Source organism: Enhydra lutris, unplaced genomic scaffold (genome assembly GCF_002288905.1).
Source record: "Enhydra lutris kenyoni isolate GAN:26980312 unplaced genomic scaffold, ASM228890v2 scaffoldscaffold20, whole genome shotgun sequence".
Classification (NCBI taxonomy): domain Eukaryota; kingdom Metazoa; phylum Chordata; class Mammalia; order Carnivora; family Mustelidae; genus Enhydra; species Enhydra lutris.
Window position 1 is genome coordinate 31,712,750 of NW_019154104.1, and position 24,844 is coordinate 31,737,593.

The following is a 24,844-nucleotide window of genomic DNA, read 5'->3' on the forward strand; positions in this document are numbered from 1 at the left end:
GAAAGCTCATATCCCAGAATAGCAACCCTCCCCCTTTGCTGGGTGCTTGCAGGACCACATCCCCCACAACCAGCAAGGCTTCACAGGCACTCCATCCCCCAGCTTGCTGCTGTCCCTCTGCCCAGCCCCCTCCCAGCACTCCTGCCCCTTGCCTGTGGCCCCCTGCGGCCTCCCAGCCAGACCCCACCCCCACTTCTGCCTCTGGCCAAGTACAGGTGGAGAGTCGGAGGCTGGTGCCTAGGAGGCCACCAGGGCTTCTCTTCCCAGAGCCCTTGCTGGGCTGTCCCTGGCTGGGCTCCCTTGCCCTTGTGCTGGCCTGAGTGGGCTTGGCCAAGTGCAGACAGGATGCTGGTTTCCCTTTGGCTGTGGATATCGAGGGCCCGGCTCCGAGTGGGGCCACTCTTGTCCACTCTTGGAGAGGGCCTGGCCACCTTTGCCTCTGGCTGGCTTGAACCTGACTCCAGGGGCTCCCAGCCTCCTGGCTCAGAAACCTCTTTGGGTCCTCCGATCTCTGTGTCCTTGCCTAGCTGTTCCCTGTCTCAGAACATCCTCTCCCCTCCCCACTGGCCTGGCAGCCTCCTGCTCAGCCATCGGGCCTCAGATCAGTGGGCCCTCTTCAAAGAAACCTTCATGGGTCTCAAGGCTTAGTCAGCTTCTGCTCCACTCCTGCCCCCTGCAACACTGGGCACGCTGCGTGGTGCCCATCCAGGGTCCCTTCCGATGGCGGGCTTGGGCAGGGAGCAGTGGCGCAGGAAGGTCAGCTGAAGCAGGGCAGTGGGCCAGGGTGGGGTGGGCGCAGGCTAGAGCGGTCGGAAGCTCACAGGAGGAGAATGGACTCCAGTATCCGTCCCCTGGCAGACACCTTGTTTCTCCCCTGCCCACAACCCCCGTCTTCACGCACCTCAACAGCGGCAACAACATGACTGCCCCCCAGCCAGCCATGCCCGAGCTAAGCCCAGCAGAGGAGGCCGGAGGCCCAGCAGGAAAGGTACGCAGTTGGGGCCCTGGGGTCTGCCAGCCACGGGGGACAGGAGAAAGCCAGCCTCGAGCCCTGGCTTGTGATTTGAGGCCTGCCTCAGTTTACCCATCCGTGTGAGTGAGGCAGATGCTCCTCCCCAGAAGTCTGCTGCATAAAGCAACTGGGGGCCGAGCCTCCCCGACTTCCTCGGCACCACTCCTGGACCTCGAGGAGCCTCGGGATTGTTCCCTAAAGTGGTCTGCTCCCTGGTGGGTGAGGCAATGCCACAGTCCCCCACCCTGGTCCCCTAGTTTTCAGGGGCTGTGTTGATGCATCCAGAAAGTGAAGTCCCTACATGAGGGGTACAGTCTTGGTGTCCTGCGTTCTAGAGTTGGGACACTGTCACTGCTGGCACTGCTGGCGGCTGGTGGGGCTAGAGAAGGGGACCAGCCCAGAGTCACACGGGGGCCAGCCTCCCAGGCGGGACAGATGGACACCAAGCCTCAGACCTCCAAGCGCCGCTAGTGGGACCTCCCTCATTCCAGTGGCACACTCTGGGCCGAGGAGCGCCCAGGCTGGGAGTCAGCGGGCCTTCGCAGAGGAGGGCAGGGAGAAGAACGGCAGGTGGGGAAGGATGCCGGAGGCCATGCCAGCAAGAGGAGCCGGATGGTCCCGTCGCTGGGGCACGGCAGGCTTCCAGTTGCAAGGCAGTGCCAGCCTCATGAGGGAACCCTGCGGTTCTTGGTGAAAACGCCGATTCCTGCCCCCCACCCAGAGAGCCCGGGAAGGTGCATTTCAACACATGTTCAGATGGTTCTGCTGTGGTGGTTCTGAGCCACTTAGCCAAGTCCTGCAGCGGTGGGCCCGCCTTTCCTCAAGGCACTCCTTGAGGGGAGGGAGGCAGGACATCAGCTGCTGTGGCCTCAGCCAGAGGGCCGTGCGGGAGTGCTGGCCACGCGGGCCTCTCCTTCCGGAGGCCTCGAATGGGAGGCGGGGATGCAGAGGGGACCAGGAGGGCTTGGGGAGGCAGCCCCCGCACACTCTTGTGGGCACCGAACAATGAGCCCAGAGCGAGCCCAGAGAGCCTCTGGTTGCCATGGTAACAGCTTCCCAGCTCCTCGGAGCTGGGGAGGAGACCAAAGGCCCCGCTAGGAAGACCCCAGGAAGGGGCCACACGGGATGCGGGAGGCGGCTCGGGCGCACAGAAGCCCTGGGCTCGCTCACCATTGGCCTTGGCCTCTCTGGCCTCAGGCTTCTGTCTGTGAAATGGGCCTAAGGCCTGAGCGCAGATGGATCCTTTGGTGCCCCAGGTGCTGAGTGCTCGGTCCCCCCACGTGGTGGGGTGGGGGAGGGGTTGGCACACCCACGCTGCACGTGCACACACGTGAAGCTCCCAGTGAACAGAGTGCTGGGCAGGTGTGGGGTGTGGGAGCGAGCAGGGAGCCCCTGACCGCTGCCCGCCCTCCCTGCAGGCTGCGGCAGGTGCCCGGGAGAAGGGCCCCCAGCTGGGCCCGCGGCTGCCCTCAATTGTGGTGGAGTCCAGCGAGGCGGGCTCTGTGGAGAGTGGGGAGCTGCGCTGGCCGCCAGAGGGCGCCCTGAGGGGGTCAGCCCAGACCCAGGGAGCGGCTGGTGAGTGAGGGGCTGCCTGCGGGGGTGGGGGGGGCTACCCCTCCAGTCTGTGCACATCATCGCCCCCCCACTTGCCTGAGCCTCTGCGGGGGCACCTGGGAGCCTCGTGACCTTGACCCTCTCTTTGTCCAATGCCCCCTCCCACCTGCACACGAGGACCCCACCTGCCGTGGTGGGCCCCAGGCCAGGCAGAGGGAGGCACGCATTTGGGGTCTGTTGGACACAAGACTCTGTGCTCCTACCAATTCCAGCTCCTCTCCTCTCCCACCTGATTCACTGCCTGGGGGACAAGTGTGCATTCAGAGGGCCTGGAAAAGGTGAGGGAATGGGTGCTGAGCAGGCCCAGCCTGGGTGCCCAGGAAGTGGGGAGACGAGCCGCCCTAGTGGCAGGCACCCGTGCTGGCCACCACTGCCTGATTAAAGGCCAAGAGGCTGCCAGAGCCAAGGAAGCTTCCAGAAGGAGTAAGATGTATGGGGAGGAGAGGGGTCTTCCAGGGCCCAGGTGTGAGGCACGGGAGAGACAGCCGGCTGGCCAGTGGGGGCCTCTGTGGAGGGCACTGAGGGGCAAGCTGTGCCCTGGGAAGTCTCGTCCCCTGGGAAGTCTGTCCCTTGAAGAGGAAATGAATTTGGCCTCAGCTGGGGCCACCTAGCCCCCTACCTGCCCTCCCCCACTTCTCAGATGTCAGCCCCCAGCAGCTGAGGCCCAGAAGGGGCCTGTCCAGGCCATAACCCCCACCTTTCCCCAAAGCCCCCTCAATCTCTGTCAGCTTCCATCTAGGGCCCAGAGCGGCACCAGAGATCACCCCTTGGGTAAACACTGGAACTTGGGCTCTAGGGGCGGGGGGAGTGTCTCCAGATTGGCCCCGGACTTGCCTTCAATCTGCCACCTTATCGCTCTGGCCCCAGGGGACGAAGGGCTCCTGCTCCCAGAGCCGGGCCTTGCCTGCCCCCTCCCTTTCCTTGCCAGCTTCTCAGAAATGCAGCCCCGGCAACATGGAGGCCTTTATGTTTCTGCAGCCTCCTCACTGAGGGAAGCACCCGGGAAGGCCCCGGAAGACGCCAGCAGCAAGCACGCCAGCTGCAAGGACCAGGCCCCCCAGGGCCCCCAGTAAGGGGGAAGGACATGGCCTGATTCTGCTGTGCAGGGCTTGGGGGGTGGAGGCACCCAGCAAACCCTGCTGGCTGACACCTGGGAGGGCCTCGGCCCCAGAGTGGCTGGGCTGATGCTTGGAGAGGGGACAGCACAGCCACCACCTCCTGCCTCCTGGGGCCTGGCCAGGACCACCGCCTGCCCTCTCCCGTCTGCAGCCCGGGATCTGGGTCACACCCTCCTTGTCCTGAGGCTTGAAGCAGAAATAAAGTCCCTTCCTGGTGGCTGGCGGGCACATTTGCTAGGGCCCTGAGGGGCTGGGGACAGTTTGGGTTTTGCTATGGCATTCCAGACAAGGGCCTTTACTCGGAGCCCAGGGTGACCAGGCCAGAGTGCCAAGTGAGTGACTCGGGTGTTCTACACTGGGGGTGGGGTGGCTGGTGGGGCCATTTGCTCCTGTGGACTTTGCTCCTCTGGCCCCCCCCAGCCTTGGGCCTTCTGCTCTGCTCAGCCTCAGCCAGGACCACCCAAGGCAGGATGAGCTTCCTCCAGGTGGCCCTCCCCCTCTCCTTGGGGCCTCCAGCTCTGGCTGGACCCTGAGGGCAAGATTCCTTCCTCTCATAACCCTCCTCACTGGGAGCCTAGGGCACAGGAATGGCCCATAGGATGGGGGTCCTATTCCAGGCTGGGTCTCCTCAAGTCCTTGCAAAAGTCCCACTTCGCAGATGGACACACTGACATGTGAAGAGGCACCCACGGCTCGCCCCGGCCCCAGCTGTGATGGGGTCCCTGGGACAGGGCAGGGAGGCACCTCTTCCTGCCCACGTGAGTGTCCTCTCCCTCCAAGGGGTCCAGCGATATTGTCTCTTGGCCCTGTCCCTCTGCGCAAGGGGAGCCCTCCTGGCTGGTTGGGGTTAGCATGGGTGGGGGGCAGAAACCCAATCACTGCTGGAGTCCAGGTGTGCTGGCCCCCCTCCCAGCCTCCCTTTTTGGTCCTCTGCCCTTGGCTAGCCTGACCCAGGGCAGAGAAAGCCTGGCAGGAGGCAGCCCCGCATAAATGTTAAGCTCAATGAAGTCCTTGGGCTCAGGCCGGGTGGGACAGGGCCCTGGTGAGCTCGGAGGGGCAGTTGGGAGACACAAGCCCCTCTCTTCTTTCCTGGAGGCTTTGCTCACCTCAAGGATGAATAAGGCACTTCCTCCAGCACGCCTTCCTCTAAAAATAACCCAGCCCCCAATGCAGGAGAGGTGAAGGCGGAGGTGAGGAAGTTTGCCTGGCAGCCTGTTTTAATTTTAACCCTGTGGCCCCAGGAGCCACTCCACAGTCCCAGATGTCTCCGTGGTCCCCCCACCCCAGGTCTCCAGCTTAGAAGAGGTGTTGGACTGTCCTTCCAAGTCCTTCTTGTCCTCCGCCTCCAACCCTCCTATGGTTCCGCAGGGACATGGGAGGGGGGCAGACATTTCACAGGACGCATGCCGGGGCTTGCTGACCGACACACGGGTCGTGGTGTGAGGGACTTGAGCAAACAGGGGTGATTTGCGTATTCCTGGTGCGGAAGGTGGGGTCGGCCAGGGTCTCATTTACTGAGATTTCTTCGGAGCCCCTCCCAGGTACAGTGTTAAACTCATTTGTATACGACTGTCCCAAGGTCCCACAACTGACAAATCGCTGAGCTGGGACAGAATCCAGGTCCCCCTGAGTGCCAGGCCTGAGTGGTACCCACGATACCACACTGAAGCCCACCATCTACCAGGGCAGGCCTTGAGAGGAGGTGACCCATTATTGAAGGCCCCAGGAACCTGCGGTACCTAGTGAGTCCAGGGTGGGGGAGTCAGGCCCACTGAGGCAGTCCACTGGGGGCAGGGCTCGGCATGTCCGCCCCTCCAAGCGCAGGCCCCCAGCGTGCAGGACAGTCTCTTAAAGACAGGTCCCCACCCCACTGACCTTCACTCACAAGAGCAGGTTCCGGCAGAGCGGGAGGGGGCGGTACCAGAAGTGGATGCCCCGCCCACCCGGCAGCCCCCGCCCACATTCCCTGAGGCCCCGCCCCCAAGGCAGTTGGCGTTCGGGGAAAGGGCCTTGGGAATCATCCGGAGGGCCCATTCCGGCATGGGTTGGGGTCATTGCCTAGTGCAGGTCGGAGATGGGCCACCTCGACTTTGCAATATCGGTCTCGGAGAGACTCTGTCCTCTGCCCCGACCCAAAGCCCCGACCCAAAGCCAGTTAGGAGCAGAGGACCGAACCCAGGCTTCCTGCTCTCTGCCCAGTCTGTTTGGTCCTGGCTGCCGTGTGGGTGACATTTGCCGCCTCTGGCATCTGCATTCGAGGTGTGACAGCCTGGCTTCCCCGGAACCACGGGCACAAGCAAGCATCTGGGGGTGAGAGGCCTTCTCCCTGCCCTCTCCCACCTGGGAGCAGGTTCTCTGCTGCTGTGGACACATGTCCCCAACAGCTGCATTTTTTTTTTTTTTTTTTTTAACGGAGACAAGGCTGGGACTTTTCTACAGGGATTTTACTGAGGCAATTGGGAAACCACAGCGTGGAAGATGGGATGAAAGAACCAGCACAGCCTCCTGCTGAAAAGTGGGCCCAGGCTGGGAATGGGTGCGGGGTGGAGCTGGGAGCTTGGGAGAGGCCTGGCCAACTCCCCAGGCCCTGGGTGCTGCCAGCTTTCCGGGGACCCCTCTCTTGAGAGGAGGTGACCCTAATGTGCCCTGTGAAGTAGAGACCAGGAAGGCCCCGCCCTATGGGAAGACCCCAGTCCTCAGAGGCAGGACCCGGGGATGGCATCCTGGCCTCTGTCTCACCAGCTTTGTGGGCCGTGGACAGGTTCCTACGCCTCTGAGTCGGTGTTCCAGTGCAATGAGGGTGGAGGTATTCACTCCACAGAAGCCCTGGGACTGCCAAAGAAGAGCCCAGGGCTGTCACTGTGGGGTGTCCGTCTCTGAAGCTGTGCATTCCCCTCCCATCTCTCGGATTCTGACTGCTGGAAACACGTGGTGCAGGAGGCCGGCGAGCAGACTAGCCTGAGCTGGGAGCGGGGACCTCCAGCCCACGGGGCTCAAGTTGAGACTTGTGACCCTGTTTCACAGAGGGGTACCCAGGGCTCAGGGGGCTCGTGACTCAAGTGGGAAGCCAGAGGGCTTCCTGGAGGAGGTGCTGGTATCTCTGGGTCCGATCTGACCTGGCTACAGATGGCAGTGGGGCACTGCCGCATCTCAGGTGCCTTCCAATCCGTTGTGGGCTGGAGTTTGTCCTCCGAAAATCCCTACGTTGAAGTCCTAACTCCCAACAATTCCTCAGAAGGTGACTATATTTGGAGATAGTGCCTTGAAGAAGGTGATTATGTTAAAATGAGGCCATTAGGGTGAGTCCTGATCCTATAGGACTGGTGTCCTCATAAGAACAGAAACAGAGACACGCACGGAGGAACGACCGTGTGAGGACGCGGGGAGAGCATGGCGTCCACCTGCCCAGGAGAGAGGCCTCAAGAGAAATCAGCTTTGCTGACACCTGGATCTCAGATTTCCACCTCCAGAACTTGGAAAAATAAATGTCTGCTGCTTAAGCCCCCCAGCCAATGGCGCTGTGTCCTGGCAGCCCTTGGACACGAGCCTGTCTCCAACTGCCTGGCTCTGCCCCCCGCCCGGAGGCTCCAGCCTGCTCAGGCCTGGATCAGTCCTCCTTGGATTTTCCCTAAGTTTTTTCCAAGGATGCCAGCACCGGAATCCCCCCATGAAGATGTGGGGCCTGCCTCTTCTGGGAAGACTCAGGGTCCCTCCCCACAAACCCTCCCCAGCTGGATCCGCGGTGGGGGAGGAGGGCCTGTGCTCTCCATTCCGCAGGCCCAGGCCACATCCACACCTTTGCTGACCGCTGCCCAGAGCGCCATCTCTCCTCACTCCTGAGCGGAATCCTTCTCCCCCTGAGCCCCCTCCCACGCTAGCTCCTGAAGCCCTCTGGAATGGCCTGTGGCTTATGACATTCCCTTTGCTGTCACTGTGACATCCTCCCGAACTATCCCCCCCACCCCCACCCCCGTGCCCCATGGGTTCTTGGCTCTCCTTGGGCACACGGGCCCAGAAGAGGGAGGGCTTCTTCTGGGCTGGGATGCCGCCCACCGCGGCAGGCCGGTGCCTCTGGCCCCATGGCCTCAGTGGGACCACAGAAGGGTCCCCCTCACACTGCCTTGAGCCCTGAAGGGCTGCCCCTCCCCTGCCGTGCTCCCTGACAGCCTGCACGTGGACTGCTGGGAATCAAAGGTTGGAGTAATAGTGTCTGCGACAGGAGGGGCACTTCTGAAAGTGAAACTGTGGGTTTGGGGTGGGGGGGTGGGGGGGGCGGGGGGTGGGGCCGGTGGGCCCAGGGCGTGCACAGACCAGGCTGGGAAGTCCCAGCTGTTGGTCACTCACTCGGGCTGCTCCAGAGGCCTTAGCACCGAGGCCCAGTTCCCGGGCCCTGGCTCAGCAGGCTTCTCCTGGCAGCTCCGTCCTGCCTGGGGCCTGGGCCCTCCTCACCCAGCAGGTACGTTCGGTGCAGGTGGCCCAGGAGGGCTGCGGGGATGCCTCGGGAAGTGGGCGGGGACTCAGGGGGCTGAGGGGCTCGGGGTCTGCCAGTGGCCTTCTGGGCCAAGGATCTCAGCTCGGAGCCCAGGCCCGAGCGCAGCTCAAATCACCGGGTGCAGACACAGACACGCAGAACGCAGCTATGCGGATGGAAAGACCCACACATGGGCACTGACAGACACACGGACTCACAGACAGAGCCACTCACAGGCCTCTGAGACACATGTACAGGGGGACACACTCAGGTTAATACACAAGGCCCGTCCACACAAAAGGGGGAAACCCCTCAGGCCTCCCCCCACGTTAGATAGCTTATCTGTTTTCCTTGGGTACCTGCCAGGTACTGGGCGGGCCTGGCTGGGGGCTGAGTCAGGCCCACTCCCCGCCCTGGGGGGCTCGTGGCTCAGGGGCAGATGCCCCACACCATGCCACCGTCCCTCAGTCACAGGACACCCAGCGTGAAACCAGGCCCTGAGCGGGAGGTGTGGACTGTTGTCCAGAAAGGCTGCCGAGGCAGGTATGGGGCGGGGTCAAGGTGGAGTCCACAGGGCATGGGGGCCAGCAGATACCGGTGTGGGGCCCGGCCAGGATCGCAACGGGGACCCTGAACCTGATGGTCCCCTCCTCCACCAGGCTGGCTCTGGGCTGATGGGCACGGGGCCGATGGACAGAGACTCCCGGGCCAGGAAGGAAAGCCCATCGCCACAGGAACACTGGGCAGCACAGCCCAAAGACACCTTGGAGGTGGGGGCACCCATATCCCCTGGGCCCCGAAATCCAGGTCAGATTTGGAGAGCTAAGATGGGGAGGCTGGGAGAGGGAGCAGCCTGAGAGGGAGCTGGGAGGCTGGACATTCGCGGGCCAAAGAGGTGCCCGGGAGGCTGGAAGCGTGCAGGTCAAGGAGGCCCAGAGGTGAGGTTGGAGGAAGTTCAGGGGTGGGGGGCTCTGGGTGCCAGGATCTGGGGAGCCATGGAAGGGCTTAAAGCAAGGGAGTGACCTGGTTGACTAGTGCTGTGGAAGGGTCAATAACGGCTTGGACCTTGTGGGAGCAAGGTCAAAGAGGGCAGAGAGACCAGCTGGGGGCCTCGAGGGGCCTTCAGGACAGGTCCGGTTCTGGATGAGGGTGGTCGAGCAGGCTGGGGGGACCCGTCTGCTTGTGTAGCCTCACATAAGACCCATACTGCCAGCCGTCCCTCCTTTCCCCCGAATCTGCCTCTCGGCCTCACTCCTGGCGTCCAGGAGCAGCTGCCACTGTGGGCGCCTCGGCCAGGAGAAAGGGTTCCTTGGGCAGCAGCGTGGCTCACTGTAGCTGGGAGACGCGGGGACCCAGGCTCTGCTCCTGAGGCTCCATGACTCTGAGCTGTGTGGCTGGAGGCAAGACCCTGCCTCTTTTCTGAGCCTGTTTGCTCATGTATGAGATGAGGTGACACCCTGCAACTTTGTTGTTAGGGAAATCTGATGTGCGCCAGGCCTTGGGCTGGGCAAACAGTAGGTGTTTACCAAGTGTAAGCTCTCCCCATCCAAGACAGGGCCCAGTTGACCTTCCCCCATGCCCCTAGTGACGATACTCAAAGCACATCTGGGCACAGCACAGGTCGCCCGGACCCTGCTGGTGGCTGAGGGGCCCCGGGCACAAGGGAGCTGGGGGTGGGGAGGGAAGAAAGCTCTGGACAATGTTCCCTGCGTGTGTGGGTCAGTCCGAGATGGGGCAGGGTCCCTGAGTCCCAGTGCCCAGGAGAGGACGATGACCTGTGACCTGGGCAGGGCTGATAAGAACCCATCAATCACCTGCTCCAGCCTCTCCCTCAGCAAGGCCTCTCTCCAGGTGTTAGGTGGCCTCTGGGAACAGGAAAGGAGGGCTTCACTGACGACCTGTGTGTCTGACCCCTGGAGGACATTCGGGGGGTGGGTGAGGGTCTGGGCCTTGACCATCCCAGTGTCATCCCCACCAAGGCAAATGGGGGCCTGGGAAGTGGTGTTCCTGCCTGATGGCACCCAAGGGTCAGGTGACAGCCTGACCTTTGTCCTGGGAGTGGGGGTAACCTGGGGATGGGCTGGGGGCTCTGGCCTCTGGTTGGTCTGTGACTTCAGTAGGTCCAGCCCTCCTTTTGGCACACTTCTCCAAGGCTAAAGTAAGACCTTGCTGGTCTAAGAGAGCCCCCACCCCGGCCACACCATCACAAAGGGGTGGGTGGGAGGTCCCCCAACACTGAGGAGTCTCCTCTCTCCCATGCCAGCCTTACCTAGAGGCAGAAAATCAAACACAGGCCAGGCTGTGCCACAAGGGAGTGTGAGTGTACCCTGGGGCAGGCCTGGAGCCCAGGGTGGGCAAGGGCGGCCCCTGTTTTGCACCTCCATGCTCTAGAGACCCCCTCGGTACCCCGTCACTGGGGAGCACAGCAGGGCTGGGTGGAAAGGAGAAGCAATGAGGGAGTACTGCCTTGGGGACCTCCAGGTCCCTCTCACCATGCCCCCTACAGTGCTGCAAGGCTGGATAGGGAGATAAGCCTTGGGAACAGCGGGGGGTGGCCACAGACCTCAGGCCTGACCCCGCTTCCCTCTAATTCTGAGTTACCCAGAGAAGGGGTAGACTCTTACAGAGGTCCCTTAGCTCCCCTTTGAGCAGAAGCAGTTAGGCCCGATGGGCTGAATAAGGGTGCACTGAGGGCTTTGGTGGGGGGGAGGGCAGTGAAGGCTGCGGGGGGGGGGGTGGGCATTTTAGGCCTCAGGACCTCACATCCAGGAAATCCTGGATGTGGTTGCTGGGCCCAGCCCCGGGGGCTGTGGGCTGTGGCTTGGGCTGGGCCACAGGACAACAGTGCAAGTTCAACTCTCCTCTCCCATTCTGACGGGAGGGTCTGGCCTGGCCAAGTCAGGGAGGGTCGGCATGGGGCCAGGGGGCACTGCCCTGGGGAAGGTGGTGTCAGGGAAGTTTTCCAGAAGGAAGGAGCTGTCTGCATCTCAGAGCCAGCTGCAGCCTGGCACAAAGACAGCCCCGGCCACTAGAGCTGCCTGGTGCCGGCCTAGGGCCATCTCCTGGGAGAAGCTTCCCGGACCAAGTCCAGCTGCTGGGCTCCCTGAGGTCTCACAGGTTTCTCACGGGGTTTCCATGCCTATTCCCCAGGGCGGACACCACCCCTCCCCCACCCCAGAGCTCCTGAGCCTCCTTTTCATCTCCAGCTTTCCTGCTACCAAGATGTCGTTGCCACAGACCGTGATCTCTGGGCCGGAGCTGCACAGCCCCGAGGAGCCTGCGAAGAAGCTGCAGACCCCACCAGTGCGGGGTACCTGGCGGGCAAGCGGTGAGGGAGCTCCCGGCACCCGCCATGAGGACACTTGGCCGGGCCTGGGCACATTCCGGCGGGCCTTCTCCCGGTCAAGCCAGCGGGCCTCAGGCCAGGCCCCCGAGGAGAACCTGGGCCTGTTCCAGCGCAGCTCGCGCTTCCTGTCCCGGTCCCTACGGCGAGCCCGGGAGGACGGCTCCACGGCTGACCAGTCCCAGGCCACGGCTGTGCCAGGGGTGACCCACGACCCACAGGTGCCCTCTAGGGTCATGGATGGTGGCCGCCGGCAGTCCTCCACTGGGGTGGGACGTGAGGAACTGGAACCTGAGGCAGGTGAGAGCTTCACAAACAATACTGAGCATGGGGGGAATCTGAGGCCAGAGGGTGAGCAGCAGGGCCCAGGCTTCCTGACAGGCTGTCCTCCCCAGCTCCCCCAAACACTGCCCTGCCCAACCGCATTTTACATCCTCCCAGCATTTCAACCAGGGGAGCCTCCACGGGGCGGCTCAGAGAGGTGAGAGTGAGACAAGCGAGACTCAGAGAGGTTAAGGGACTTGCCTCAAGTCTCACAGCCAGGAAGTGGGGAAATGGGATTTGAACCCGGACCTGCAGGACTCGAGAACCCTCACCTCCCCATCGTGGTCCACAGCCTGGCTCCTGGCCAAACTAGAGGGATGGGCAAGGCCCTGGTCCTCTCAGGTCCCGGGGAGGGGGGGGGGGGGGCTCCTGGCAGCCATGCGCCCGGAGGGAGGTCCTGGGGGGCTGCCAGGGCGGGACACACTGGAGCTGGGCCCCCAGGCTGCCGAGCACCCTCACTGCCAGTGTCCTCGCGCGTCCTAGCACAAGGCAAATCCGTGGCCGACCTCATCACCGAGCGCCAGCTGTTGGCGGCCTTCGAGCAGCTGCGGCAGCTGGAGGCGCGGCTTGTGGCCGAGAAAGCCTCGCACAGCTTCCAGGAGGACCCCACGGGCTTCGCGCGGCGCGCCATGGACGTGTGTCTGCACTACGACGGGCTGGCGGCCGAGATCGGCGCCATCGTGCGCGAGACGCTGGGCCCGGGCGGCGTGGACGCGGCCGCGATCGGCGAGCTGGCCCGCACGGTGTGCGCGGAGGAGGCGGCGCACCCGGAGCCCCCCGCCGACGGCGACTTCCTGCTCACCCCGCGCCGCTGGCGCCAGCACTGGGAGGACGCGGTGAGGCAGAGCGCGCAGGAGCGCGTGCGGCAGGCGGGCGCCGGGGCGGCTCCTGGGGCGGCCGAGGCCGAGGGAGCGTCGGGCCTGGCCCAGCTGCTGGCCGAGCTGGGCGGCGTGGTTCGCAGCGACCTGCAGGAGGTGCGGCGGGAGGTGCTGCCGGCTTACTCGGCCGCCGGCTTCCCGGCCGGGGAGGCCTACCTGCGCGCCTTCCACGGTGCGGTGGCCCAGCGCCTCCAGGAGCTCGCGCAGGACGCCCGGGGCTGCGAGCAGCTCTATGTCCTGCTGGACTGGGCGGTCAATGTCTATGGCAGGTGAGGCCCCAGCCAGCGGCCGCGGGAGACCCCAGAGGCTGGCACTGCCCGCCTGGCCGCTGCCCAGCCAGAGGCCTGTGGGTGCCCGCTCACCCTGGGCAGCTCGGGGCTCCTTTCTTCTCTCTTCCCTGGGGGAGGGCTGGTGGTTGGGCAGCAGAGATCCCAGGGACTTTGACATTCTTTTCTTCTTGGGCCCTGGTACTCTCCCACCATAATTTTCTTAAGGGGCCACCTATGCACCCGTTCCTGAAAGCGGGAAAACATCCGAGAGGAGTCCAGAGAGAGGGCATGTGCTAGTCCACAGGGTGTCTTTGCGCATTTACAAAAGGGCAGCCCTCCAGGCCAGACACAGGGCGGCTCACAGAAGCTGGATCTCACCCCCACTCTTCCCTTTGGACCGGCCCTTAGGTACAGGGCCCCGCCTGTCGCCAGCTCCCACCCCCAGCTCTGCATGGTGTGATGGGGTGGATTACCTTCGCCTCTGAGCACTTCTCAGCTCTGAAGGCCAGAGAGCAGGTGGGAGGAGGGTGACTAAACACTCCTGGGCTCATTAATTTGTTGTGTGGCCTCAGGCAGGTGCCCGTCACTCTCTGGATCTCCCTGGTGGGGGCTGGGGAGTGGCAGATCCCTGAGCTGCCTGGTGCTTGGTGATGGTGTTAGGCTTGGCCAGGGGGAAATTCGGGGCAGCCACTCGTGCATCGGAGCCCAGCCCAGGCCCTCAGCCCCTACCCTGCCTTCCAGTCCTGACTTTCTGGGTGCCCCAGACCTGACCCTGTCCACGGAGCCACTACCCCCACTTCTGGCTCCTGCCTTGTGGGCCCGCCTGGAGAGTGACTACACCAGCTTCCTAGAGGTGAGGCCAGGGGCCAGGCCTGAGGGGCATGGTCCAGGCTGAATATGGCTGCCTCATCCTGGGGAGGTGTGGTGCCCAGAGTCACCCAGGGTGTGTGGCCCTGGATCAGGCCAGAGTCCCTTCTTCTCACCGTGTGGCCTTTGGCATAGGCCTATGCCCCAGCAGGGTGGTCCTTTCCTCCAAGGGTGCATGACAGCTCAGGAGGTAGGGGAACTGGGACCGCCTTCTTGGGAGGGTCTCACTGTGCCCTCTCGCCACCTTGCACAGACCAAGGTCATGAGCTGCTTTGATAGCATCCTGCAGCTAGAGCAGAGTCGGTGGGCAGACATGGAGGCCCCCGATGTGCTACAGGGTCTCTACCACACGCCGCTGTCCATCGATGTCCACATGGTGAGCCTTGGGGGGAGGGAAGCATACTTGGGCCTCTGGTGCTGTTTGGTCCCCTTTGAGGTGGGGACACCCAGAACTATACGATCCAGTCCCAATCTCCTTTCCCCATTAGCCGAGAGCCTGAGGCCCCACCTGGGGTGGAATCAGGGACCCTGGGTCACATGCCAGGCTGGGATCCCCAGGGCTCAGCGCCCAGCTTGGCAAGTGGCCTGTGGATGTGGGGACAGGGAGGAGCTTCTGGAAGCTGTAGCTGAGATGGGGAGACAGAGCAGGGCAAGCTGGGGACACCTCTGGGCCACAGGTGGGGGCAGGGGCATCAGGATCTGGGCTCCGACATGGGTTCAGCGGATGGCATCTCTTGCAGCTTGTGGCAGAGCACGTGAAGGCGGCCGGTGCCATCTCTGCAGAACTGGAGGCCACCACCCAAAGCATCTGTGCACGTGCACTTGGCCTCTTCCTGCCCAGGTGCGGCCACCTCCTCCGCCTGGGGATGGAGTGGGTGGAGTGGCCAGGGTGTGGACGGCCCTCGTCCCTGGGTGCGGGGGAGGGAGAGCCCAACCTGTTTGCTCAGTCTGAGATCTCAGGACAGGTGAGAGGGAGGGGCCTTGTTATAAGGCCCTGGGGGTCTGGGTGGGAACCTGAGCAGAGGGCTGACGCGCTACTAGGGGTCCCTAAGGCCTCTCCGTACTTCGCCCCCAGGTTTGCAAAGGCTTTTCTAGAGTCGAAGGCGGTGAGCGAACCTCATCTGGGCGCCAATATCAACGCCTGCGAGGAGCTCCGGTGGGTCTCTCCTGCTCCTCCGCAGAGGAGGTGCCCAGCGCCGCCAGTAGGGGGCGCGCGAGCTCGGGGAACCGGGCACCCTGAGCACCCGCGGCGGCCAGCTGGCACCGGGGAGGAATCTGGACCCCGCGGAGGCATTGGGGGACTTCCCAGAAGGCCTCCATGGATGGCCCCGTCTCCACTCCCGCCCCCGCTGGAGGGTCCTCCCTCCGCCCTTCAGAGCTGAGGCCCTGGAAGGGATGCAGGGAGTTTCACCGCAGAGCAGAGGAGAAGTTCCAGCTAGCCCAGTCATGGCCTGGTGCCTGCCCAGTGTGTCCCCTGTCACCATGGGTTCCTTTCTTTCCTCCCTTCATCCAGATTAGCCATCTTCCTTTTCAGGGACACTCCCTTCTCTGGGAAGCCCTCCCTGGCTCTCCATTCTCCCCACTACTCTGGGGGTGGCACCTGGGTCCCTCTGCCCCCAGAAGGCAGAGCCCCCCCCCCTTTCTGCTGGCAGCGGCTGCCCCCCTTCTATGCCTTCAACACCAGGACCAGCTTCGGTGTCCCCCACATTGTGGACCACCAGCAGCTGTGGGGGTGGACTTTGAGCCACCCCTGCTGGAGTCCCATCCTACCTCTGCCACCTGCTTGCTGTGTGCCTCAAGATAAGTCACTTCCCTTTTCTGTGCTTCCTTCTGTCACCTGTGAAATGGAGATCGGAGCACCTGCTCCTGAGGGCTGCGTGGGGACTTAATGTCTTAGAGGGATCATCTCACCTTCAGGGTTACTACCATGTGCAGCCCTAGGGGCTGCCCTTCACATTCTAGTCTAAGTTCGCAGAGTTGGTGTGGCACCTAGGCTCCTTGGCTGTATGCTGGAACTCCTTCCACAGCCTGCTCCCCCTTGCCCACTTCCTCCCCTGTCCTGGCCCCACCCCAGGACCAGTCTTCTGGCTAGGTTCCCAGGAACCTTTGAAGAGCTGGAGAAACCTCTAGTGGCTGCCACCCGTACCTTCCAGAAACGGCTGCTCCAGGGCCTGCAGGGTGATGTGCAAGTGAGTGGGGCTTCCCTCCCCACTTTCCACACCCAGTAGGTGCTCCCTGTGCCCTGGGTTCATAGCAGCTTCAGGGGTGGTACGCTGGGGTGTGGGCAAGGGACTTGAACTGACCAATGAGGTCAGGAGGTGCCTACTGACTTCAGTCTCCACCTCTCCGAGAAGATGGGTTCAAGGAATCAGACCCCTCACCCAGCCCCTCGGGCCTCCCCAGGCTCCCCTAAGCAAGGCCTGCCTAGAGGTTCACACTCAAACCCTGTCCACTGGAGCTCAGGGCCCGGACGAGGTGTTCCTGCTAAGGGCCTGGTGACATTCCTGGCCGAGAGAGGAGATGTTACCAGGGGGACTTTAGAAGGGAGCCAGATACCCCCTCCAGAGTTTCTTCCTGGGGACAGGCTGTCCCTTGACCCGAAACGCTCCTGTGAGGAGCCAGGCACTGGACTCTGAGGGGAGGTTCTGGGGAGGAGGAGGATATGGTTGGAAGACTCCTGTCCCCCTCCGCTCCCAGCCGCTTTTCAGGGACCTGTGCACCAAGGCGTGGCTGACACAAGACGTGCTGCAACCCCTCATGGACAAGGTGGTGGCCTTCGCCGGCCATCTGGAGCACATGGCCCCACTGCGGGCGCAGGTATCTCAAGGGCACAGGGCTCTGGCGGGGACGCGTGCTGGGCGGGGCCCTTGACTCTGACCCTGATGCGGCTGCCGGCCCGCCCAGGAGACCCTGCAGGAGCTGCACCGGTACGTGGTCCGAGAGTACCTGGCGCAGGTGTTGAGGCCGCGCGAGCGGTTCCGGGGTGAGGAGCGCATGAGGAGCGCCCAGAAGATGGGCGTCGACGCCCAGGCCATCGGCGACACCTTCCAGGGTTTGGTAGGAGCATCCACGGCCAGCCCCGAGGCCCCACCTCCTCTGGGGCCTCTGGCCTGGGGACCTTCCGCGGGCACCCCCGTTCTCATTGTAGTGGCCTCCGCAAGAGCCCCCGCGGGGTGGGCTTTGGCAGAAGGGGTTCTCCCCGGGCGCGGCTGGGGCGGGGCTAGGTGGCGGTCATCTCCATACATTTGCATACGGCTGGTGGGTTGGTGGGGCGAGTCGGGAAGGGGCGGGGCCTGTGGGAGGATCTTCCAGTCCCCCGACCCCGCCTTTGGAGCTGGGGCATTTCGTACACGCACACCTCTTATCTGGGCTCTTGGTGTCCCGCACTCTGTAGGATTCTGGGCTGTACCTCTGGGCCGGGGCCTCAGTTTACCCATCTGAGCAGAGACGGCAAGACATCTCTGCACTGTATTATGGGAAGGGAAGGTGGCCGAGTCCACCGCCGAGGCCCGAGGCCCCTTCCGCCACAAGCGCAGGAGGCAGTCATAGCAGGGACGCGGTGGCGGCTGCAGGGCGGCTGCAGGGGCCGGTGGGCTCGCGGGGCACTAATGGAGGGGTTGCGGGCACGGGAGGCAAGGAGGCTCTGGGGGCAGGTGGCCCGGCCAGCACTTGTCTCCGTGTCTCTGTAGGGCTCTGAGGCCACGTGGCTGGACCAGGCTATCCCATGTGTGGCTGACATACTGGGTGAGACTTACAAAGACGACATCCTGAGGCACCTGGAGACACTCATCGGGAGCTACCCTGACATCAGGTCTGTTACCCACCTGCTCCCTCATGGGCCTCCAAGGACAGAAGGCCACCAGGCCCCAGGGCAGGGGGATTGGTGCCTTCAGAGGGTCCCTGTGTCTCTAGGTGGGCAGGGGAGGAACCCCAGGGAGGCACAGCTTTTTCTGGTGGGCAGGGTGGCCGCCAGGCAGGCCAGGTGGGCGCTTCCTCGGGCCACTAGGTGCCAGTGCCTGGGGACCATGGTCCCTGACCTTCAGGCAGGGTGAGGGGGATGAGGGGGTTGACGGGGGAGGAGCGGGGGTTAGCCCTCCTTCAGAAGCTATTCTGGGCCACTCTCCTTCAGTGCCCTTGGATGGGGAGACCCCTACAGCCTGGGGGAGTGGGTTGTGGTCATGGCCCCTCCTTGGGCATCAGACCCCAGAGACAAGTACCCATCCCTGAGTTTGAAGGGGAAGCATGGCCCCTCTGCAAGAAAGCCCTGTTGGGAGCCTGGAGACTCCTGACACCCCGACAGGAGGAAGGAGACTTTGATCCCTGGGGGTGTGTTGGGGAGAATGGTGAGTCATCGATCCTGTGGAAATTCCAACCCCAACCTCTCCATAACCTTGGAGAGTCCAGGATGGGGAGGCAACAGAGAGCCCAGGGCAAAGCCCTTTTCCCCAGCCTGGACTCTGTCTTTGGCTGGAAATGACTACCCCCTCAGAGCGCAAGGGGGGTTCCCCCTGGTCCCTGGGGTTCCTCTACACTCGACCAGCTCCTCCCCTGCCCCCACCTTCTGGAGGGGGGAGGAGGGGGGACTCCGGATGCTGCTGAGCCAGGGCTGCCCGCCCACTGCACGCTGCCTCTCTCCCTGCTGCCTGTGTGTGTGGCTCCCTGCACAGTGCTCCCAGGAAGAGGCCCGGGACACCTCCTGGCCAGGACCCCCTCTCCTGGAGGCCATCCCACTCTCTCGATCACTTCTCCACTGTTTCTTGACCTCCAGCTTGGACTGTTGTCCCTGTTGGGCACAATCCCTCCTCTCCCCACCCAGCTCAGCACCCTTGGAGCCCTAGCCACCCTGTGCGGGGCACTGCCCCCTCCCTCAGCCTCGATCATTCTTGACCTTTCTCAGGCTGGGCCCCAGGAATGCTGGGTGGCCCTGCACTTGAGCCCAGGGCTTCCCCTCCCTCAAAGTCGGGATTGCCCCTAGAGATGGGCTGGCAGGGACAGAGCCGTGTCTTTGCAGGCGGGACCACGTGCTGGCCATCCTAGCACTGCGCAGACTGGGCCGCCGGCGGAACCAGCGGCTCTTGCAGCATGCCCAGGGCCTGCTGAGGGCTGCGGCCAAGGAAGGGGGCTCCGGGGCAGCAGGGGGCCACGTGCTCTTCGAAGAGATCGAGGTGCCTGCCTCCATGGACCTGCTGATCGCCTGCATATAACGGCCTGAGTCTGGGAGGGGGCGGGCCCAGGTTGGGGGGCTGCGTTAGCTCGAGGGCACCTCGCCCCAGGCTTGGAGCCCAGGGAGATGCGCTCAGCCCTGCTGCCAGCCTTGAAGCCCATGATGAGGAATCTTCACCCTCAGACACGGTGGCTGCGCCCCAGGAGGAAGGGCGAGAAGAGAGGCATGTCGGGCATTTGCAGGAGAGTGTTTGGGGGGGGGGCAGAAGCTCCCTTCAGGACTGCCCTCCAGGGGAGGCCTCCCTGCCCAACGGTCCAGCTCCACCCCCAGTTCGAATGTGAAGGACAGAGTATTTATTTTGAAAATAAAAGTGAATTAAAATGGTGCCTCCCGAAAGAGGGAGCAGGTCTGAGTTGGCTGGGAGCAGAAGGTGTGGGTCTCCACGTAGCGAGGGGTTGGGATGGAAAATTCTGTGGTTGTGGGTTCTGCCCATTGTACAAATGGGGAGACTGAGGCAGGTCCAGAGCTGGGGAGACTGAGGCAGGTCCAGAGCTGGGAAGGCCTGTGCCTGTGGCTGCAGAGAAAACAGTCTTTAACCCTGGGATCCTGGGTCCACTGGCCTCACATGCCAAGTGAACCTCACCCAGCAGGGGTGGGCACTGCTCTGTCAGTTCTCAACAGGCCCGGGCTCCTGGGAGACAAGAAAAGGCCAAGACGTGTTCTGCAGCCTGAAGTATTTGGGTTAGATGTGAGAGGGACTTTCCAGCAGGGCAAGTGTCACCCGGGGAGTATATGTGGGGGGTGCTGAGCCTGCTAGTCTCAGCTCTGTGAGGCGGGGCTGCAAGGAGATCCCTCCAGTGTGCACCTGTTACCCCTCCCCGCCCCCCTTCTCTCCCAGAAGCTTGGCCCTGGAATTTGACTCCTACCTCCTGGCAAGGCTACAGGGAAACTCATTTGCATGGGCAGCCTCTAGATTGCCAGAGAGCCTGAGCACGGAGATGGTGGGGGGAGACACTGAGACGGGCAGCCAGACGTGGGTGCCTTCCCACCGCCCTTCTGCAGCAGACCACCGGCTCTCTGAACCTGACCTTGACCACCAGTGGTAGGGGGCAAGTGACTGCAGGTGGGCCAAGGTCCTGATCACCCAGTGAGGACAAGTCTTCTGAGCACAAGATGAGGGTTCGGACAGGCGGCAGGCCCTGGCAGGTGGGGGATAGGACTCCCCGGCTTCCGTCGGGGCCCACCTCCCCACACCGTGGATGGCCAGGTCTGCCACAGCCAGGTCTGCCACAGCCCCTAGGCCAAGGCCAGAGAACACAGCCAAGTCTGAGTGTTGTCGGGTTCCTGAGGGGAGTGGAAGCAGGTACCAGGGGCAGCCCCCTCCATGGATACCCGGGGGCTGGGGGTCAGGGGTGGGCAGGCAGGGGGCTGAGTGGATGTCCAGACCTCCCTAAGCAGGGAACCGGAGGGGGGTGGGGCAGAAATGAGGGCAAGGAGAGGCTATGGTTCAATGCGCAGGCTCCAGGCGGGTGGGGGGGAGCGCGGGGGAGTGTAGGGGAGTGGGGGAGGTGGGGGGGCGGGGGAGGGCATGTTCCAGCGCTGCCGCTGACAAGCAATCGTTGCATCTTTCTGCTGTTGGGAAACTGAGGCACACAGAGGGTAGAGGCTGCTGCACAGCGGGCCCCAGCATAGGTAGCTTTAGGAGAAGGGGGGTAGCCAGGGAGAAGGGGGGTGTCGGAGGGGCACCGCCTGGGTGGGGTAGGAGGCCTGGATCAGACCCCAGCCTGGTTCTCCCTAGGGAGCCCGTACCCCATGTTAGAGCCCCAGTCTCCTCGTGGAAGCCTCCTCCCACAGCCCCTGGCCCTGACCCCATCCCTAACAGGCCTGGCCTTGCCCGAGCCCCTTGGCCGGAGGCTGAGCGTCCCAGGGTTGGGTTTCCAAGACAGGCTCCAGAGCTGGGGGGGAAGAGGGTTTAGTCCCAGCCATGGGACACCTCTCTGTGGCACCCAGAGGCACCTCCCTGTGCCTCTGTTTCCCACAACGTGAGAGGAGGCTGTCTGTGCCCCCAGGCTGGGGAGGCTGAATTAGAAGCCAGCCCCGGGCTGCAAACAGAGGCTGAGTGGGCGGCTGTGCGGCAGTGGGGGGCTCTGAGGGGTAGTGAAGCCTGAGGTGGTGGGGTGGGTGAGCGGGGAAGGCGCCCGGAGGAGGCTGGGAACAGAAGCGGAGGAGCCATTCTCTGACAGGAGCTTCCTGCCGCGGGGGAAAGGCTTTGGGCCGAAACCCAGGCTCCCTTCCTGAGCGTGTCTGGGCCTGGAGATAGGAAGTCAGGTTTTCCTGGCCGGAACCTTCATGCCCAGGCGGGTGTGTGGGCCTCGTGCATGTTCCTGTGGGCCTAGCAGGGTCTGGACACTGGGGCTGGCTTCCCGGGGCTAAGCGGGGATGAGCAGGAAGCCAGACAGCGGCCCTGAGGCGGGTGGTCAGGAAGGCTGGGGCCCAGAGGTGGGCCAGACCAAGGGAGCCAGACTCTGGCCATTGACCATCTGCCCCAGACCCTCCCGTTCTCCCTGCCCACCACGTCCCAGGAGGCCTTGCCAAGAGTGTAGCGTATTTCCTTGGCCATCCTGTTGTCCAGGCCAAGCATGGGGGAGGGCCCAGCCGTCAGAGGGCAGCTTCCGGACTTGTGGGCCAGGTTGTCTGGCTGCTACGGAAGCCTGGGTGCGTGTGTGAGCCTGTGGTGTGCCTGGGGACAGAGGGGCCGGGCCCAGTGTCTGCGTTCCCCTATGGAGCAGGACATCCTTTTTGCCCCCAGAGCGGGGGTCCTGGGCCCTGCCATCTGATCCCTGGTCTGGTCTCTGCCTGGCTACCCTCATTCTCCTGCGTGGCTCCCCAGTCTCTCCTCGCCAGCTCAGCTTGGCTTCCTTCAATGCCGACCCTTCCTCGGGCTTCTTCAATGACTGGGGGGCTGCTTCTGGTCTCTGGCCTCGGGCCTGTGGGGAAAACAAGGCCCCCTTGGAGCAGTTTCTGGGACTCCAGCCCAGCCTGGGGAGGGCAGTGAGAGAGCACAGAGGGCCATCCTGCCCAGGGCAAGAGCTCAGGTCCAAGGACACCATGAGCCACGGCCTGCTGGTCCTTCTGCCAGCCCAAAGACAATCCCGGGGTATCTGGAGGGGACCTGAGTGTCACCTGGGAACCTAGCCCCAACTCAGCCTGGGACTGGCGCCTTCTGTGGGTACCTCTCCCTGCTGGTCCCCGGATGCTTGGGCCCAGATCCCCTTGAGAGTGCTGTGCTGTACCAGCCACAGGGCCACAGCAGGCAGAGATGTGCTCAGGTCTTAGCCTTGCCCTCCCTGGGGGGGGCGGTAGATGAGAGTGTCCACGGGTCCTGGCACCCAGAGCACGCCGCCAGCATCATCAGCGTGTCATCTCTGCGCCTGCAAGGTCTCTCCCTCTTCCCTGCGTGCCTGGCAACTCCAGCCCCTTCCTTCCTGACCCCACACCTCATGGGGTCAGCATCCGCATGGCCAGGATGCAGTCCTGCAGGCCCCCACCACTGCCGGGGAGGGGAGGGGAGGAGGCTGCAGCGTTCTCAGGGTCACCCCCCACCCCCATCATCACTTCCTTCCTTTGCTACCACCAGGTCCCTTTGGGAACTCAGCAGGCCAGAGAGGCCCCTCTCCCAGCTCCGTGTCTGCCCTTCTCCAGCCGGTCCACGTGGAGGGCTGGGCAGTGGGCCTGTGCGGGGGCTGGTGAGACAAGGATGCCGCTGACGAGGTCCAGCCCCACAGCATCCCAGGTCTGGGGGGATCAGTCCCAGTCCCCCTCATCCCCCACGCCCAGTGGCGGTGCGGGCCCTCCCTGTAGGGGAGATGTGCCCCGGGCCAGGAGCGCCCAAGGGTGAGTGCTGCCAGGGTCTCGGCCCAGCCTCCCTGGGCCCCCTCCTCTGGTGAAATGGTTGGCGGGGATGAACCTGGACAAGTCTAACCCAGCCCCGGGTCCGCTCCTCTCCTGGGACCTGTGGGGCCTGGACTAGTCACTGCAAAGGCTTGTCGTCCTTGCAGGGATTCCCTTCCTGTGTCCGCACCTCCCGCCTCTTAGTGGCCTTCAAAACATACTTGTTAGATGTTTTCAGTGTTTAACGCGTGTTTCGGGTAGTGACACCATCACACAGCTCAGAATTCGAGAAGTACAAAAAGGTTCTAAGAGGGGATGTCTCTTTGTTTCCGTCCCTTGGTGTCCTTCCCCAGAAGCGACCGGGGCTCCTCATCCATGAATAATGAAGAGGCTTGGGCTGGTGAAGCAAGCACCTGCTTTTGCCGGAGGTTGGGGGTCGGGGAAGTGTGGCGTCCTTCTTGAGCCCCGCAACAACAAATGAAGATCCCAATGCTTTCACACGGATGGAATCCTCAAAGAAGGGGATCTCGAGGTCTTGTAAAAGAAGAATGTCATGAAAAGTCCTGCCGTTTCTGGGGCACCTGCCATTTCTGGGGTACCCGTGGTGTGTGCCTGGCTGAGCTCAATGATTTACACTTTCCACCCTCTCCGTGGACTCGGTGCCGGGGTTAAGAATCTGCTTCTAGATCCAGACACCTCTGGGCTGGGACTCCAGCTCGGCACCTTCCTGGCTGTGTGACTTTGGGCAAGTGACTCAGCCTCTCTGGGCTGTCTCTGCAGGTGTAAGATGGGGAGCATCCATGAGAAAATGTAAATGTGGTGTTGGCTGAGGGCCAAGCCCCCAAGAGGGGCATTGTTATGTACGCGTTCCCCCCCCCCCCCCCCCCCCCCCCGTCTCCCATAACCCTTTCCTGGCAACCTCCCAGCCTGTGTCACACCCATCTCCAGGAAGGAAGGCTGAGGCCTGGGGGATGGACCCCATGTCTAAATGAACGCAGGTGTGGGTGATGGAGCTCCCCAGGGCCAGGGGGTCTTCACACCTCAGCCCCCACCATTATGCCTTCCCTCTCCAAAGTCCAGAAGCCCAGAGCAGCGAGGGGTCCCCTCTGTCTTATCGAAGGGGGAGTGCCCAACACCCAGGCCCTGAGGGGTTTGGGGACAGCCTGGTTTCCCTCCTGGCCCTGCAAAGCTGGGGTTCCCCAGGAGCTGCTGCCTCGTGAGGTGTCTCTGTCACTGGGTGGGGCCTGATGGGAAGCAAGGCACCTTTTGGTTGTTTTCCTGGAAGTCAAGGGCTTGAGAGAAAGGCCCCAGGGCAGCCCCAGGCCTGAAGAGGTGGAAACTGAACTTGGCCTTGGGAGGGTGCCTGGCTGGTGGTGGGCCAGGGTCCTGGGACTCTTGGCAAAGCCACTTACCCTCGCCTCAGTTTCTCCACAAGCCCCGCTTCCTCCTGGGGGAAGGGGAGGAGCTTCACGGGAAGGGAGGGGCACGATCTGTTGGTAAACACTTGGTGTGGGAGCGCCCTCCTGGGCGGCGCTGCCCTGTGAGACGGTTCCTGGTCAGCTGTCCTGGCCATCCCGTGGTCCCTGGGAAGGTCAGCAGACCCTGGCAGAGGTCCGGTGTGGTTTCAAATACCCTGGAGCTGTCGACTTCCCCTTTTGGGGAAGGCCGGGTGGCAGCAAGGACCACAGCCCCAAGGCCTCAAACTTTGCATCCACTTCCCACTCTGAGACTCAGTTTCCTCATCTGTAACCAGGGGGTACAATGGCTCTGCCCAGTGCAGCTGGTGAGTGGGGCATCCCTGGAAACAAGAGGGCCTAGGAGGGATCCCTGGTCAGATGATGATCGGCCTGGGAAATAAAGGAAGCAGCAGGCCCAGGTTGGGGCCGTGGGAAG

General features: G+C 63.2%; 2 protein-coding genes across 6 annotated transcripts; both read left to right on the forward strand.

The window, feature by feature from the left end:
* Positions 1 to 919: 919 nt before the first annotated feature.
* On the forward strand, positions 920 to 3,699 carry LOC111148753. Its single transcript, XM_022505542.1, has 3 exons — positions 920 to 988; positions 2,431 to 2,587; positions 3,605 to 3,699. Exons 1-3 carry the CDS (start codon positions 920 to 922, stop codon positions 3,697 to 3,699), a joined length of 321 nt encoding a protein of 106 aa, XP_022361250.1.
* A 4,478-nt stretch (positions 3,700 to 8,177) lies between these two features.
* LOC111148689 (exocyst complex component 3 like 4) lies at positions 8,178 to 19,386 on the forward strand. 5 transcript variants are annotated; one of them, XM_022505472.1, is made up of 11 exons: positions 8,178 to 8,200; positions 11,422 to 11,858; positions 12,366 to 13,029; positions 13,771 to 13,882; positions 14,150 to 14,272; positions 14,637 to 14,737; positions 14,972 to 15,052; positions 15,971 to 16,085; positions 16,594 to 16,713; positions 16,801 to 16,953; positions 17,586 to 18,963. In XM_022505472.1, the coding sequence occupies exons 2-11, from the start codon at positions 11,438 to 11,440 to the stop codon at positions 17,946 to 17,948; spliced, it is 2,253 nt and encodes a 750-aa protein (XP_022361180.1). In that variant the 5' UTR covers positions 8,178 to 8,200; positions 11,422 to 11,437; the 3' UTR covers positions 17,949 to 18,963. The 5 variants fall into 5 exon arrangements, with proteins under 5 accessions (XP_022361180.1, XP_022361181.1, XP_022361183.1 ...); XM_022505473.1 differs by lacking the exon at positions 8,178 to 8,200 and adding an exon at positions 8,976 to 9,022; XM_022505475.1 differs by lacking the exon at positions 8,178 to 8,200 and having other exon boundaries at positions 11,391 to 11,858; positions 17,586 to 17,707; positions 18,908 to 19,386.
* Positions 19,387 to 24,844: the final 5,458 nt, after the last annotated feature.